Source organism: Oenanthe melanoleuca, chromosome 19, assembly GCF_029582105.1.
Source record: "Oenanthe melanoleuca isolate GR-GAL-2019-014 chromosome 19, OMel1.0, whole genome shotgun sequence".
Taxonomy (NCBI): domain Eukaryota; kingdom Metazoa; phylum Chordata; class Aves; order Passeriformes; family Muscicapidae; genus Oenanthe; species Oenanthe melanoleuca.
In genome coordinates, this window is record NC_079352.1 from 9334972 (window position 1) to 9352812 (window position 17841).

Consider the following 17841-nt stretch of genomic DNA (forward strand, 5'->3'; position numbering starts at 1 on the left):
AGCCTTGCTGCATTTTCTGTTTTTCATTGATTATTGTCTTGTACTGTCATCTCATTTACACTGGGCAGGTTTCAAATGCTCTCCCACCCTTCTGCCCTGCCCACTGAGGGGTCACAGGGTGTTCCTGTAACAGCCAAAAGAGGAGATGGAAAGGCAGAGAGGGAATTGGGACAAGGGGTAGAAGGACAAGACAAGGGGGAATGGCTTCCCACTGCCAGAGGGCAGGGCTGGGTGGGATACTGGGGAGAAATTCCACCCTGTGAGGGTGGGCAGGGCTGGCACAGGGTGCCCAGAGCAGCTGTGGCTGCCCCTGGATCCCTGGCAGTGCCCAAGGCCAGGCTGGGCAGGGCTGGGAGCAGCTGGGACGGTGGGAGGTGTCCCTGCCATGGCAGGGGTGGGATGAGATGAGCTTTAAAGTCCCTCCTCCAACCCAACCCATTCTGGGATTCTGTAACTCTTGAGGCTTATGTGTATAACAAGCCCCTGGTTTTTGCCACATTTCCAGAAAATCCTGGCAGAAACTCTCAGGTGCTTGGGTGTGAGGCAGTCTTTGAGCAGAGATCAGGAGCAGAGCCCATGGCTGGGCAGGTGGGATTTGTACCCTGGCTCCAAGGTTTGTGCACCAGTTTGGGAAAAGCCTTGTGCTGGTGCCAGAGGGGTGGGAAGCACAGCCTGGCCTCCCAAGGGCATTCTGTGTTTCTGTGCATCTGGGTGTGTTTTAGAAGGATTGTCATGACAAGACCTAGATGTCTTTGATTAAAATGCAGAATTGAAGCAGGAAGGTGAAACTCTCTGATCACAAACCCATTATTAGTAAAGAATATTCCCCAGTGATTTTGTCAGCATCACTTCCCACCTGGGAAGTTTTTCAGCCCATTTGGGAGCCCCTTCAGTCATCCCTCAGGACCTGGCTGTGGAATACTTCTTGGCTGTGTAGTTAATGTCATTTATTGATTCCCAGCTGGATGAGTTAGGAAGTCAAAAGATTTTATTGGAAATAAAACCTTTGGCTGTGTGTGTTGAAGGAGGATTGAGTTTTTGCAGGGTCTGTGAGGGTGTTACACCTGTCTGCAGCTCCTTCCTACTTACTGAAGTGCCAGGATTCCTGACAGACAGGGGTGTTTGGATATTCCCTTCTTTGCTTCCCTCTAGAAAGCTTTACCCCATTCCTTTGTACTAAATCAAGATGTTCTTTTTTTAAAAAAAAAAAAAAAAGTGCTATCAAATGCTCCTAGTGTACAGCTATAGGAATTACATTTATGGAGTATGTTCTGTCTAACAGCTGGATGAAATAAATGGTTTCATGTGCAGTATTGGAGAGCTCTGCACTCTCAAATCGAGGCCAGAAGCAGATCAATGACTAAAGAATTGTCAACATCTTGTGCAATCCCACTAAGTGCTTCTTTTCATTGATCTGCAACTTCATTGTTGACAATTAAATCCCTTTCAGTGCAGAGGATAAACACTTTTAACAAGAGGTAGCAAAATCTTTTGTCCTGAATGATTTTCTTCTCTGTTTCATAATTAAGTACAAAGTGTGCCACCAGCCTTGCTGTTCACTTGTGCTAAATACCTGCTCACTGTGGAGTAATTGCTATCAGCAGATGACAGAGCTGCAAGGAACTCTGCTTTCAAAGGCATGTTCTTCATTTGCATAATCAAATGCTTTGTTAGTGTCCTTGGAAATTAGGATGAAAGATGACTGTGTGCTAAAAATGAGAAATTGTTTTTAGCAAATTATGTGTATCCAGTAGAGCAGCTGAGCCGCTCTGGGGCCTGTTTGATGCATGTTGGCTGCTGCACCCACAGCTCCTCCCTCCTGGCAGAAACAGCTCCTGGCACCTGCCTCTCCCTATCCACACACTGCACTGACCAACGTCTCATCAATAGGAAATGGACAATCAGGGCTGCAATCTGATTAATTATTTCAAGCTTTGTAAAGTGCTGTGAAGAGCTGGTGTTCTATGGGGTAGATCTGTCCTGCATTCCATGTGACTCCAGAGATGTCCTGGGGGGTTGTATTGGTTGTGACACTGTACCAACTCCCCACTTATCCATGGTAAAGCTGAAAATGGCTTTGAAAGATCTGGGGTTTTATCTTGCATTAAGAAGTTTGGAGAAAATTGGAGTTAGGCAGATACAGTGTTATCAAGAGTTCAACTTACCAAAGCAGTGAAAGAAAATTAATACTATTTTTAAACTAAATGATGCTATAAAATATTTCTTTGGTTGCCTGAATCCTCAGTCCCAAAGATAAGGCTGCAAAACACTGAAAACTCCTGTAATTTCCCACTTGTGCAGTAAGGACTTTGAACTTAATCCTAAACTTTCCTCTCAAGAAACTGGAATATTTAGTGCTGGCTCTGGGTTCAACTCTAAATATTTAGTACTGGCTGTCTCACACCTGGACATGGAAAAGTTGGATGATTTTATGCTTAGAAGAAAAGTTCTGCTGCTGTAAGTTTGACATGCAGGGATGTTGTGTAAGGGAATTTCATTCCCCAAGGTCAGGGATGCCCAGGACACTCGGGATGGCAGGGCTGGGGGTGGCCATGGCACACCCTGTGCTGGCTCTTGGCACCTCCTGTGCTCTTTGGTGCTCCCAGACATGCTGAACTCACCTGCAGACACCTTGGCCAGGCACAATGAGAGGGTTCTGCATTGATGATTCTCTGGGAATGTCACATCTGGCAAATTACAACAGGGCCTTTTTTGTCAGTGGAGAACAGATGAGCTGTTCCTGTGGCTGTGGTGTTCCCAACTGGCCACCCCTAGCCAACCTTTAACTCTTTGGGACCACCCAGATGGGACAAAGGAGTCAGGACATAGAGTTTAGGTCAAACTTTAGTGGTTTGCACATTAGGAAGAGAGACAGTGATGGAAAGCTGCATATTGCCTGTATTTATTACACAAGTCCATGTCTCCAGAGGGATGTGTTTGCTGGCTCTCCCAGGTGCAGAGTCTCTCTGGGTTCTACAGGTGTCCCCAGGGTGGCCTTGGCTGCTCCCTGGTGTGATGGAGCCAAGTCAGTGATGGTCTTGTGGAGGGGACTGGAGTTCTGTGTCTTGAGTTTGTGTGCTTGAGTGAAAAACAGAGGAATTTGAGATTTAAGGCACATCAAAGGCACAGAAATGGAAGATAGTGAAAGCTGCATTTCCTGTCTGGGAAATGTGAATGTTCCTCAGTTCTCAGTATCAAATTCTGGCTTTATTCCTTTTTCAGTGGAAGACTGGCTATTGGTGGATGCAGTGTCAAGCCAGTGGAAAAAGGGGAGCCTGTGTCAGCATGGAAGTTACATCAGAGTCACTGCTCTCCTGAATCCCTGTGCAGTGATTGCACTCTATCCAAAGCAGAGTGTGGAGACAGCCAGCAAATAAAGTTAGCTTGGTGCTTGCTTAGCTGTTGGGGGTTGATGAATTCCTTTGGTGATAAACAGTCTCAGAAAGTTGGGTTTTCTGTGTCATAGTGACACTAAGGGTTTTTTCCCCAGAGTTCTTGCACTGAGCCAGTCAGGGTAGGAAAAAAGCAATCCTGTCTGTGTGACCTTGAAGTGCTTTTGATGAAGACTGCAGCCCTCCTCATGAAACCTGTGGTGTTTTTTATCACTGAGGGGGGATTTCACCTCCCCAAATAGATACAGTGGGCTGGAGAACTGGTTCTGATTTATACATCATTGTTATCAGGAGGCAGGACTGTGTGTGCTGGGCTGGGGCACAGTGTGGGTGCACTGATGTCACACAGGAGAGGCAGAACCCACGGGCATGGCTGGTGGGAGACTGGGAATAACATTTGTGTTACTGCAGGCAGCATCTTCCAAGTGCAGACTCACAGGGATGGTGCTGGGGGGCTGTGCAGTGGGGATGTGAGCAGCAGCAGGAAACACCCAGGAGACAGTGGCATTTCCAGCCCTTTTCTCCTGGGGAGGAGGAGCAGATCCCCAGCACTGAGCTGTGCTGAATACATGTGACACAGGAGAGAGGCTAAAGATACCAAAGGAAAGGATTTAATAAATGCACTGAGTGCAAGGTGTTCCTTGTAGATTTGGAAGTATCACTTTTGCAGGATTTCCAGACCACCTGCTAGAGCCATGTAGTAGGGCATTGCTAGTGACAAGCCTGAATCCTCAAAGACATTATGTAAAAAACCCTAAGGAGCCCAAAACTTTGTAATTCCTACACCCAAAAGGACTGGGAACATAGATCCACCTATTCCTGAACAAACTGTTGCTCATTTCTCTCCTCCTTGGGGACCTGCCTTAACACATGTGTGGATCACTCTCTAACTTGTAATAATGTTTGATCAAAGAGGATTAATCCAAAAAGTTAATGCAAGCAAAGTTTCCTTTACCTAGAACCTGCAGTTTATTGCAGTGAGATGGACCTTGGGCATATGGCAGAGTGATTGTTTTATCCCCCTGGAGTCCCTCTCTTGCCCCCATAACCATCCAATCCAAGTTGGTGGAGGAGCCTCCGTGCCTGTTACAGGTATTCCAGGAGTGATTAAAGAACATCCTCATCAAATTAGCCTGTTTACCTTTTCCTCCTCTTTGTACCTTCCTTCTTTTCTTTACCTCCCTCTGGCCTCCCTTTATCCCCTTTTCCCCCTTCTCCTGTCTACAAATGATGAAAATCCTCTGCTTTACCAGGCTGTTCACCTTTGCACTGGGCCTGTAAAACACTTAGTGAGTGGGTACCTGGTGTGGTTTATTTTTGATCTGTTAATGAAATTGAACCCAAATGATGCCATGTTTGTGACACATGGCTGCCAGGCTGCCACCAGGGATGTGATGGTTGGCAAACGTGTGCCCAGGCCATGGGCTGGCAGAGTTCACTCCCCATCCTCTGAATTTCACTCCTTTACTTTGGGGTTTGCACAAAGAAGCTGTCAACAATTTTCTCTGAATGGGTATTGTTGCATTATGCATTTAGTCACTTAATCTCTTAAAACTGGCAGAAGGAGGCATAGTTTTCTTGCCTTAAGGTTATTTAGAACACTGGACGCTATTTTAATTCTAAGCTTGTCCCAAGCCCCTTCAAACCTCACATTTCCCCTGGGCTGTGTTTCTGTAGTTGCTGAAGGTGTGAGTCCAGCTGTTCCAAATTGTTGAGCAATATGGCCCTAAATGGGTTCCTGATCCCCCACCTGCAAGGCAGCACCTTTCCCAGTCTTGGGTCAGCAGCATTCCCCTGGATTCGTTCCAAGGGGTGCCATGGATCAGATCCACACTGCCATAAGGTTTGGGGAGCAGTTCCAAGGGGAAATTGCTGTGGAGCTGGTGAGCAAAACTCCAGTATAACAGTGTTTAAAATGATAATCATATTCATTATTATTAAAGAGTGGGAAAATAAAAGTAAGTCACTCCATGATCAGCCAAACCAAAAAAGCTGCTAATGTGTATTTTAAAGTTCAGATCTTGTGTCGTGGGGAAGAGTCTGGAGCCCCAGGAGCAGCTGAGGGAGCTGGAAAGGGGCTCAGCCTGGAGAAAAGGAGGCTCAGGAGGGACCTTGTGGCTCTGCACAACTCCCTGACAGGAGGGGACAGCCGGGGGGGTCGGGCTCTGCTCCAGGGAACAGGGACAGGAGGAGAGGGAACGGGCTCAGGCTGGGCAGGGAGGCTCAGGGTGGACAGCAGGAGGAATTTCCCCATGGAAAGGATAGTCAGGCCCTGGCACAGTCCAGGGCAATCGTTCTGTCAACAACCCTGGAAGTGTTCAAAAAAATGTGTGGATGTGGTACCTGGGGACATGGTGAGGGATTGAACTTGGTGGTTTTAAAGATCTTTTCCAACCTGAACCATTCCATGAGAAGCACAGAGCTCACGAGGTGTTGGCTCGCTCAGGGCGTCAGGCCCTGAGTTCGTTCCCTCAGGGAGCGATGATGAGGAACAACCATGGAGAGCAGCAGCGCTGAACGGGGCCTGTCCTCTCTGCCACCTGTTTTATTTTGAGGAGAGTTACATGGATTTGATTCAGTTTCACATTTGCCTGGATGGTTTTTGAGGGAAACAAAATGGAGCTGCCTGGAGTGCAAGTGGCCCGGCAGTGCTTTGGGTCGGCATGTGTGCCTCACGTTTAACCATTTTCTCTCCCTGTTGTTGTTGCAGATAAAGAGGTGGGAGTTGGCGCTCTTGCTGACAATGACAACCCTGGTGCTAGGGGCCCAGCTGTCCCCAAAATATCAGGACTAGAGAGGAGCCAGGAGAAGAGCCAGGAGAGCAGCAAAGACCCAATACTTGAGCCTGTGGTGCCTAAAGACCCCCGTCCTCAGGCGACGCCGCCGCCGCTGGAGCCGCCGCCCGAGGGCCGCTGCCCCAGCCCCGCGCTCGCCCCGCGCCCGGAGCCCGCGGCCCCGCCCGCCCCAGCCGGGCCAGCGCCCTCAGCCCCCGAGGAGCCCGGCCGCCCTCCCGCCGGCCAGCCCTGCGGCCAGCCGTGTGGCCAGCCGTGTGGCCAGCCCTGCAGCCAGCCCTGCAGCCAGCCCTGCGGCCAGCCCCCGGCCGGCCCGCACCCGCCGCGGCCGCAGTCGCCGCTGCCCCCGGCACACCCGGCCCTGCCCGCAGTGCAGCCCCATCCCCAGAGCCTCTCGCAGCCGCTCTCTGCCTACAACAGCAGCAGCTTGAGCCTCAACAGCTTGAGGTGAGTGAGTGCATGGAGAGGGGTCTGGCTCTGAGCCTGGAGGGGAATTGAGGAAGATTTAGATGAAGATTTGGGTAAAGCCCATCCCATCCCTGGGAAATAGAGGGCACTTGGTGCATTTAACCTCAGTTCCTCCCCTGAGATGAGCCAGGATCACTCTCTGTACCCGGTGATCCCGTAAACTCAGAGTATTTTAAGTTCATTTGCTTTGGATATTTTTCCGTGCCATACTTGGGTTTTTGGAGGGAATTTCACGCAGTGTAGATCAGGGGAAGAAAAGCCCAGCTCCTGCAGGCTGTCAGTTTTGTCCTCCTATCCCTGTCAGTATCTGATTTCTCCAAGCACTGCCATGCCCCAGGGCAGGGAGCCCAGGAGCCCTCAGTCAAGGTCCTGGATCAGGCTGGTGACAGCCCAGCACCAGCAATCACACACCAGGCACTTCACAGCTCCATGTCCTCCTGCACTGCTGGCACCTTGCAGGCTTCAGTGTTTTTCTCTCACCTGGCCACAGTGAGATCAACCTTTTATCTGTGGATAACAAAGATGAGCAGTGAGATCAAACACCATGGGCACAAGAACCTATGATGTCCCTCTGAGTCAGGGACCTCAGGTTTTCCCTACTCTAACCTGTGTTGTCATTCTCAAAATCCAAGCACCCAGCAGGCAGATGTGAGCTTCAACACCTGGGGAAGCAGCACTGTGGTCACTTCATGGTTTGACTAAAGACTGGGAGTTGTTTAAGACCCGGATTTGTTTTTAACCAAGCTGGTATTGCTGGTCTTTAAAAGTCACTGCAATAGAAGCGTGTCGTTACTTGAAATAAAGACAAGGAGAATTAAGCCTTCCATGAATGTATTTTAAATACTCATTAGCAGGAAATGAAACCTGAAAAATTGCAACCAGTGTAATCACAAATATTTATTGACTCATCTCATTTTATTGTGGGGGTAGAGAGGCAATACCTGTACAATAAGCACAAATCTGTTGTTGCCTTCTCAACCTCATTTCACATTTTGTGCAGTCTTTCATCTTAGTAATTCACAGAAAAAAAAAAAAAAAAAAAAAAAAAAAATTATTAATGCACTGGTTTTGAGCTTCATTTGCCTGAAAGCATGAACCAGGAGTAGTCATGTAGAAAGATAATTAAGTAATGAATGCACAGGGCTGATTACTCCTTTGTGTGTCACCCCTGTGCTGCTGTGGGACAACCCCAGCCTCTTGCAGCAAGGGAGAGCATGGCTCAGGAGGTAAAAGATAACAGAGCAGGTGCAGCAGGTGTTGGAGATAGGAGTATCCCAGGGAATGGTAACTGGGATTTGTGACACGAGTTACACCCGTGCTGTGTTGGATGTGAGGGCTGCTGAGCTTGTGTTGGTGTGTGTGCTGGGGCTTTTCTCTCTCTCTGTGTGAGCCCTGATGGCCTCTCCTCTCGTTGGCAGCAGCAGCAGGAGCAGCACCCCCGCCAAGACTCAGGCGCCTCCCCCGCACATCTCGCACCACGCGTCGGCGTCGCCGTTCCCGCTGTCCCTGGCCAGCCACAGCCCCCTGCACAGCTTCCCTCCCTCCCTGCAGCCCCCCGCACACCCACACCACCCCAATATGTTTGCCCCTCCCACGGCTCTGCCCCCGCCACCCCCGCTGACGTCAGGGACGCTGCAGGTTCCAGGACACCCAGCTGGTAGCACCTACTCAGGTAAGAGCTGCCTGTGGGGCACCAGACTCTAACTGGGGTTTGGGCCTTTTGGGGAGGGTTCTTGGTGCTGAGCAAAGCCAAGTAAACACCTAGACATAGCCTGGGACTTTCCTTCTATCCTGGGAGTGACTGCTTTTGGGAGGCTGTGGTTTTCCCAGGTTTGTTTTGTTCAACCCACAGTAAAAACAGCAGAGTTCATGATGTGCCCACACAGAATCTGTGATCCCCACAGCAAAGGTCGTCATGTAGATGTGGTCTGTGCCCAGCAGAGCTTCCCTGGCTGCAGAGAGGGTCTGTGCTGGCTGATCTCACAGCAGTGTTGAGCTCAGGTGTGTTCAGAAGGTTTGGGTTGGAAGGACCTTAAAGCCCATCCAGTGCCACCCCTGCCATGGCAGGGACACCTTCCACTGTCCCAGCTGCTCCCAGCCCTGTCCAAGCTGGCATTGGACACTGCCAGGGATCCAGGGGCAGCCACAGCTGCTCTGAACACCCTGTGCCAGGGCCTCCCCAGGTCACTGAGGGGAAGAAAATGGAGCATTTGTTTAACATCATTTTGTGTCCATGCACCAGGGTGCTCATGTGAGCAGCAGCCACTTGTTTGCTCATTCCAGCTTGTTTGTTGACCCTCACCTATTTAGGGCTGTGTCCATGGCCATAAATGCTCAGAGGAATGTGAGAACAGGCTTGGTGAGAGGGGAAATGCAGAGTTTGTAATGTCTCAGGCCTTTGGGATCCAAGGGAAGACCTGAGGGAGCTTTCTTACCCTGTACTGTGTCATGGACATTTTAAATGAAGTATGGCTACCACAGACAGCAAAGGAAATGGCTCAAGGCCTGGAAAAGCCCCAGAGCTCAGGGGGAAGAGGGGTGTATGTTGTTTTATTGTTTGTTTTCCTCTGCACTGGTGAGGCTGCACCTTGAGTGCTGTGTCCAGTTCTGGGCCTCCCAATTTAGGATGGACATTGAGTTGCTGGAGCATGTCCAGAGAAGGGCAGCAAGACTGGTGAGGGGTGTGAGTCCTGTGAGGAGCAGCTGAGGGAGCTGGGGCTGTTTGTCCTAAAGGAGGCTCAGGGGAGACCTCATCACTCTCTACACTCCCTGCCAGGAGGGTGCAGCCAGGGTGGGGTCAGGCTCTCCTCCTAGGAAACAGTGACAGGATGAGAGGACACAGCCCTAAGCTGAACCAGGGAAGTTTAGGCTGGACATTAAGAAAAATTTCTCCACAGAAGGAATGATGAGGAATTGGAATGGGCTGCCTGGGAAGGTGGTGGAGTCACTGTCCCTGGAGGAAAAGACTGGATGTGGCATTGAGTGCCATGGTCTTGGTGACAAGGTGGTGTTGGGTCCTAGATTGGGCTCCATGATCTCCAAGCCTGTCAATGCTGTGACTCTGTGGTGATCTCCAAAGCCTTTCCCAAGGCCATTAATGCTGTGACTCTGTGATAATCTCCAAGTCTTTCCCAAGTCCTTAACACTGACTCTGATGATCCCCAGGCTCCTTCCAAGCGCCTTTAACACTGTGACTCTGATGATCCCCAGGCTCTTTCCAAGCCCATTAACGCTGTAACTCTGATGATCCCCAGGCTCTTTCCAAGCCCTTAACGCCGTGCCCTGTGCTTGTGTTCCAGAACAAGACCTGCTGCGCCAGGAGCTGAACACGCGCTTCCTGGCCTCGCAGAGCGCCGACCGCGGGGCCTCGCTGGGCCCGCCGCCCTACCTGAGGACAGAGTTCCACCAGCACCAGCACCAGCACCAGCACACACACCAACACACCCACCAGCACACCTTCACGCCCTTCCCCCACGCCATCCCTCCCACTGCCATCATGCCGACGCCAGCACCGCCCATGGTGCGTACCCCAGGCAGAAATGTGAGGATAAGTAGAGCACAACTCTATTCTTTGTTACAAAAGTATTGTGGAGAATTTGTGGGGAAGGGCTGCTGTGCTGCCCAGGGGTGTCTGGGCAGGAGAGGCAAGATGTGAGGTTCAGGTGGCAGCACAGGACTGAGGGATGAGGCTCTGGCCAGTCCTGATTGGAGTGTTTGCTCTGGGGCCTCCTCCTTTGTCCTGTCCCAAAAAGATCTTGATTTACTTAGAAGAAAGCAAAAATCCCAAACAGTTTCATTAGAAATTAATTTTCTGCATATTTTTTCCTCTCTGTTGGCTGTTGAATAAAAGAGGAGTTGTCTTCTATTTTGCCAACAGAAGTGATGCAAGGAAATATAAAGTAACTAGTTTGTGCTTTGATCCCTTTGCAGTTTGACAAATATCCTACAAAAGTTGACCCCTTCTACCGTCACAGTGTGAGTTTTATTGCTCTGTTTCCAACTGACTTCACTGCTTTTCTGTGGTGGGTTGGGCTCACCACTCAATCAATGGCACAGTGTCAAATCTCTCCCTAATCATCACTCCAGGATTTACCATTATCGTCCTTGGTTGCTTTGGCTTTTGAAGGCTTGCATTCATGGTGCTTGTTTCTGATAAAGATGCAGTATCAGCTTTTCCAATCAAAAGATCTCTTGCTCACACACCATTTGGAGCCAGGTTTGATGTGAAAAGATGAGACACAAGAGCTGACTGTTCCATGAAGCAGGAGAGAGCAGTGATTCCATCACAGTGTTTCAGTTGTGCCAGAAACCCTTGGGCTGATATTTTTGCTAAGGAACTCGAAATGAACTGACAAACTATCAGACAAATCCTTCAGGGACAGATAATCTAATAGTTTTCCCAATCTATCATATTTTGTTTGATAAAATCTGAAAACCTGTCTTACTATTCAGATTTCAAAGGCTCATCTGATCCACTGGGCTTGTTATGTTTTGAAAGCTCTGTTTGATGACAGCAACATGAATCCAGCTATGCACTAGATATGTTTACCTAAGCTACCAAAAATGTTACCTATCAAGATGAACTGATTTTTAAAATTCTAGTTCAGTGTAAAGCTTCTGCTCCTAAGGGTTTGGATCCACTGATTGATTTGCTGCTGAACTCTGGGTTGTATTTTCTTCCTCCTATTAGCAGAGACAGGTGTCTGGCAAGAGTTTCTTAATCCAAGAGCAATATTTTGATGAGAGAAGGAGTACTGCATCAGCACTCAGAAATCTGCAGAGCATTTGGCTTTATGTGTTGGTTTTGCTTAGAAGTGGAACTGGGCAAAAAAAACTGGTTAAGACAGTGGTGTCTGGATTAAACACAACCCTGCTCACAGCCTGTCCTGCCCCTGAGCAGTCCTGTCCTTGTCTGGCACCTCATTTCAGTAGCTGGGACTCAGTGTTTGCAGGCTCAGAGCTCCAGAGCACTGGGCAGACATTGTCACTTCCACTCCAGAGGGCATTGCTGCTCACCTGCACCAGTGTTAAATTTCACTGTGATTTGCTGAGCTTCACATGGGTTCAGGAGATAAATTATCATCAGTGTGGCCTGTGGATCCCAGCAGGAACACAGAACTGGGAGATAGGACATGGATTTTAGACAAATCAAGCACAGAAGTTGGTAGTCTAGGATAGGAAGCTGTACCTGCTCTTCAGTCAAATAATCTCTTGGAAATCTGGGAGTTACCTGGATTGCAGAGATTATGGCCTCACCCCCTTTAAGGTCAGGAAAGCTCCAGCTGTGCTCCCTTATCCAGGGAGCTGTGCTGGGCCAAGGCACAGATCTGGTCCCTCCTGCCTTCCCTGGGAAAGGTTTGTCCTTGGGAAGGGGCTGCCCCAAGGTCACTGTGGGACACTGAGCAGCTGCTCCCAGGGGATGCCCACGGTGTCAGGTAACAGACTGACTGTGACCCCAGCCAGGCCAGGCCAGCTGGGTGTCCCCTGGTCCCACCCCTGGGACTGGTCAGGGCTCAGGGAATGGGAGCTGCCCCTTAACTGGGCAGGGGCACACTCACAGGGCAGGAGAAATACAAATACTGTCAGAATGTGGCACTTCCACAGAGCTGTTCCCAGGGACAGCTGCTTCCACTGTAGATCCACATCTGGAACTCAGATACCTTAAAGTTGGCAGTGAGTGTGGGTGCACTTTGTAGGAGAACAGGGTCTGTTTGAGGCTTAAAATCCATCTACTTTGGAACAGGGAGTGCAGCTCACATAGAAGCTAATGTTGAGTTGTAAATCAGTGTTATTTCTTCTCTTTTAGCACAGTGAGGCTTTGCTTTTACCTGCAGCTGCTGCCAGGTCTAGTTTAGCATCACATACACCTGGCCAAGGGAAGCTGTGGTCACTGCATGTTTCCAGGGAGAGCTGGAAGGGAAGACTGCTGCTCAAAAGAGAAGGAATACTTGGGAAGAAGGAAGCACTTGACTATGAAAGGTGGATTTGGAAAGCTGGAGGAATTTAACTGACACAAATTAATCATGGAGATAAACTATTTCTATTTTATTAATAATTCTGACCTTGAGGAAAGGTCACATTTAATTAACTTACCACTTGTTATAAAACTGAGGGAAGAATTTCTTATTATTAGTCATAGCCAATAGAATATAAACTATTACATCTTTTCCCATCACTTAGAATTAGTCCATTACACAGAGAATTAAAGACAGAAGTCACTGGGGAATTCAAAGCACATTTTACCCATTAAAAGTTATTGTAAATGAGGACAAATGTCTCTTAATGGTTTCTCAAATGTCTGCAGTATCAACTAATCTCAAAATGTTTTCTGCACCATTGGATGGAGTAGGTCCAAATTAAATAGAATTAAAAACAACAGCATGAATGGAGGCTCAATACCAGGCTTTTAAAAGGAGAAAATCTTCTGATACCTCTGAAATGTTTTCTCAGCTTTCAGTAAATACAATATTAATAAATGACCTTTTAAGATAAGCTAGTGGAAGGAAAAATGATGAAGAAAAGCACACGTGTATGCCTGGCATATCCAAATCCATCACAACTTTGTGGTACTGATTTACTCTGTGGTGGCATTTGCTCAGTGTTTTCCCACCCCTCATGTCCAGTCTTTGACTTTGCCCAGTCCTGCTTCTGTTCAATTGGTCATTAACTCATTTATTTTGATCTTAAAAGTAGCACACAGTAGTTTAACTTTGCTCAGCCATGGTCAGAGAGGAATTGGTCTCAGCCAGAGAACCCTTTAAGGTTTTTGGGTGGCAATTCCAGTGGAGCTGGCAGCCGTCCTTTCCTAGATCTGTCCTCTCCTTGATCCATCCCTTCCTAGGTCCATCCTCTCTTAGATCCATCCCCTCCTTGATCCATCCCCTGCTTGATCTATCCCTTCCTAGATCTATCCTCTCTTAGATCCATCCCTTCCTAGATCCATCCCTTCCTGGATCCATCCCCTCCTTGATCCATCCCTTCCTAGATCCATTCCTTCCTGGATCCATCCCCTCCTTGATCCATCCCTTCCTAGATCCATCCTCTCCTTGATCCATCCCCTCCTAGATCCATCCCCTGCTTGATCCATCCCCTCCTAGATCCATCCTCTCCTTGATCCATCCCCTCCTAGATCCATTCCTTCCTGGATCCATCCCTTCCTGGATCCATTCCCTCCTTGATCCATCCTCTCCTTGATCCATCCCCTCCTAGATCCATCCCCTGCTTGATCCATCCCCTCCTAGATCCATCCTCTCCTTGATCCATCCCCTCCTAGATCCATTCCTTCCTAGATCCATCCCTTCCTAGATCCATCCTCTCCTTGATCCATCCCTTCCTAGATCCATCCCTTCCTAGATCCATCCCTTCCTGGATCCATCCCTTCCTTGATCCATCCCTTCCTAGATCCATCCCTTCCTGGATCCATCCCTTCCTACGTCCATCCTCTCTTAGATCCATCCCCTCTTTGATCCATCCTCTCTGAAATCCAGAGGTTTCATGCTGAGAATTGGTTTGGAGTGTGATGCTCTGAATCCCTGACTCCTGCCAGGAAGCAGTTTGGTGTGTGGTAGCAGCATTTTCATAGAATTGAGAGAGTTTGTCACAGCAAGACCCAAAGGTTCACCAGCAGAGCACAGATACAAGGGCAGATTGGGATTGTGCTGGTTTATCCTGGAATCATAGAGTGGGTTGGTCTGGAAGGGATGTTAAAAACGATCTCTTCCACCCCTATCCCAGGCTGCTCCCAGCCCTGCCCAGCCTGGCCTTGGGCACTGCCAGGGATCCAGGGGCAGCCACAGCTGCTCTGGGCACCCTGTGCCAGCCCTGCCCACCCTCACAGGGAACAATTTATTTGTTTAATTCACCTGCTTGTTTCCCTTGTGTTTGTGTGCATTAGCATAGAGCAGCCTCTCCTTTTTTCCCAGATTCCCTTAGGACAGAGCACTGGGGTCAGGGAGGCCAGTGGAGATGGGCACGTTTTTGTGCTGAGCAGTCTCTATTTATAAAAAAACTCCCATACATTTCTGGGAGGTTCTGCCTTAACATTTTGTTTAAATACTAATCTTTAACAAATCAGATTGTCTGTCTGCTAATATTAGATGTGGCAGGATATCCTCTCAGACAGGCTAATGAACTAAGAATTGTGCATATTTTCCTCATTTCCTACAGATACCATTTAAATCCCAACCTACTAATGGAGTTTTAATGATACAATATCCTAGAACTCATAAGGGTTTTTTCCACTTAAACAGGAGATTTCTGAGTCTAATTCAGCTCAGGATTCTGCCTTTTCTCTTAAAACGAATCATAGACTAAAACCATTTAAAACCTCTCTCGAATTTAAAATTAATAATTGAGGAGCAAACATCTCCCTTACGCTCTGCTGGCCCAAGGCAGGTACAGGTCACTGGCTGTCTGATTTTGGAACTGCTTTTAAGCTCTAAACCTCATGACATCTGTGAACATCCCATCGAACTGCTTTAACTAACATTGTTGCAATGAGATCACTTCAATGCTTCTCAGTTTTCTCCATGTAACATTTTCCTACTATTCTGCAGGAATGCTCTCTATGTCTTCCTCAGCTGCCTGTGCTGGTGGTGACCCAGTGCTGATGTTCTTCTCTTTCTGTTGCAGCTGTTTCACTCCTATCCTCCAGCTGTATCAGGTATTCCTCCCATGATCCCTCCCACCGGCCCCTTTGGCTCGCTGCAGGGAGCTTTCCAACCCAAGGTAAGACACTATCCTGGTTTGGAGAACAGGTGTCTGCCAATAAAGGCAGAAGCTTCTCTTTGAAATGGAGAATGTAAACCCCTTCCCTCCAAATTATTATTGTAATTTTGAAATTAAAGGGCTCTCAGGCAAAGATATGAGAATTAGGAATAACAGTTCTTTACCAGGAAAATTAAAATAGAAATGCAGTATTACACAGAACAATCCCAAACCCTGCCAGAGTCAGAATCCAAGCTGACACCCGTCAGTCAGTCAGGGTGTTGGCACAGTCCCATTCAATGGTGGCTGCATCCTCCTGCAGTGGCAGATGTGGTTCAGCTGGAGCAGTGCTCCTGGAGAAGGTGCAGTTCCCTCTGAAGCTCCAGGGATGATGTGCAAAGGTCTGGCTTTCCTCTGGAATCCAGTGGAAAGAAGGTGCCTTGGTGTCCAAAATGTCAGTTTTTATCTGGGTAGGAAAGGCTTGGCTGCTCCCCTGGCTGGAGCATCTCCCAGTGGGATGATGGAATTTTATCAGTCATGCCCTGGGACTCACTGGGCCAGCAGCAGATGATATCTCCTGGAGGGAGGATGGGCTGTGGGAAGATAAAGATGATTGCCCAGCTGGTTTAAAGATGGCCCATGAGCAGATAATGTGTGCCAGGAGATCAGGGGCACTGCCCCACCCGGCTGCAGCAGGTGGGACAGAATTCACATTTCTGGCCACATCAACCCAAGACAAACAGGAATTACCTGGTGCTGCTCAGATGCACCCCGGGAGCCAGGGCAGGCTGGGGTTAGCAGGGGGTTCACCCAGCTGAGCTCTGACTTACAGCTTCATTCCACAAGTGACAATTGCCTTTTTCCAAATTTACCACAAAGAGAAGTTACTTCTCATTAGGTTCAGATGCATCTAAAAACTTTTTTTTTTAAATATTTATATAATGACATAGTTAACATTAGAAGCAGTATAATTAGTTCTGAGATAGTGTGCATTAATGAAAGGTCATGTAATAATCAGGATTTTAAGAAATGGTGCTCATTATTGTTTACTCATTTTCATAATTACCTCCCAGCTCCAGCATGGTGCAGAACACTGTATTACCTCTCCTCATGGGTGACAGCTGGGGGAGAGAAACGTGGAGAGTTCAGGGCTTTTCTCTTGTGTTTTCATGGAGTCACTCTTTATTTATCAGTGGGAGGAAGTCAGTCTGTAGTCTTTGCAGCTAAAGACTGAAATCAGGAGTGGAATTTCTGCAGAGGAGACACCTTCTTCCTTAAATTGGCCCATCCACTGTAATGACTGAATATGTAAATTGCAGTTCATTAGTGGGATTCTTCACTGTCTGTATGGTAATCAGACTGTTAACAGCTCTCTTATTTAATTGTTAGTTATGCTGGAGCTGATTTCTATTTTCTTCATTTTGACATAGGAACAAGCTCTAGCTAAATGTAGGGGGGTTGGGTTGTTTTTTGTTGTTTTTTGTTTGGGTTTGGTTTTTCTTTTCCACAAAACTGCATTTTATTAACTGACTATTTACATTCAAATAATGGGAAGGGCTTCAATTTTTTCCAACTGGATGTTTTCCTGATGTCCATATTGTGGCAGTCCTCATGGATAGAGTTGAGGTCTTTGTGCAGTGATGCTCTGTGTGCTGAATGCATCACTGATAATCAGCAGAGCAGGGGCTGGGTCCTCCAAATGCTGCTTCTGATGCTGTGTCATGAATGTGTCCCTAACCAGGGACACATTAGAAGATTTCCATTTTCACATTAGAAGATTTCCCAGTTTAAACAGTCACTGTTCTTGCAGTGGTTTTGATTAAAGTAATGGGAAGTTGGTGGACAATTGAAGTGTGGATATGGAAATAATAATACTCATATTCCTGTCTGGATTATAATGGTTCTCCTTTCCTTTATGAAATATCTCCATTGCTTAGAGAATGTAATGATAAAGAACTATGATTTTGCACATTCTGTTGCTTGTAGGCATTGTTACTGTTTTGCAGCTCATTAATGTTGTCTCTCCTTGTGGAATTTCCAGACTTCCAATCCTATTGATGTTGCAGCCAGACCTGGAACGGTCCCACATACCCTTCTACAGAAAGATCCACGGGTCGGTAAAAAGTGTTTTCTTTTTCTCAAGTAGATCTGTTCCTCCTGAAAACCTTGAATGCTAGAACTGCCATCTTCAGCATGTCCAAATTAACACCCTAAAACCAAAGCTGGCTGAGCTGTTTCATCAGGGAGGGCTGCAGGAGTTCTGTGGGAACATTTAAAACAGCCCCTGCAATGGCAGAGCTCTGTCCTTGCTGGCAGCTATCTCCCCCAGGCCCAGAGGTAAAGGCATAAAAGTCCATTTCAATGTAGAGAATGTACAAACCTCCCCAAGATTTGTGTTTGTAGTCTGTAATTGTTTTTAATGTGGGTAATGACAGCTATTCCCTGAGTTACTGTAGCATTGATTGCCCCAGTGAAATACGGAT

The 17841-nt window shown here is 47.8% G+C and overlaps 1 protein-coding gene across 3 annotated transcripts in view; it reads left to right on the plus strand.

Annotated features, from left to right (window-relative positions):
- AUTS2 (activator of transcription and developmental regulator AUTS2) overlaps positions 1 to 17841 on the plus strand; it is a 760670-nt gene that overhangs the window by 725436 nt on the left and 17393 nt on the right. Inside the window, exons 7-12 of one of the 3 annotated variants that reach the window (XM_056506763.1) lie at positions 6103 to 6631; positions 8071 to 8324; positions 9952 to 10193; positions 10583 to 10627; positions 15284 to 15379; positions 17400 to 17471. In XM_056506763.1, coding sequence (XP_056362738.1) covers positions 6103 to 6631; positions 8071 to 8324; positions 9952 to 10193; positions 10583 to 10627; positions 15284 to 15379; positions 17400 to 17471 — 1238 coding nt within the window. The remainder of the gene's footprint in view (positions 1 to 6102; positions 6632 to 8070; positions 8325 to 9951; positions 10194 to 10582; positions 10628 to 15283; positions 15380 to 17399; positions 17472 to 17841) is intronic. The other 2 variants (XM_056506765.1, XM_056506764.1) reach the window with 2 other exon arrangements.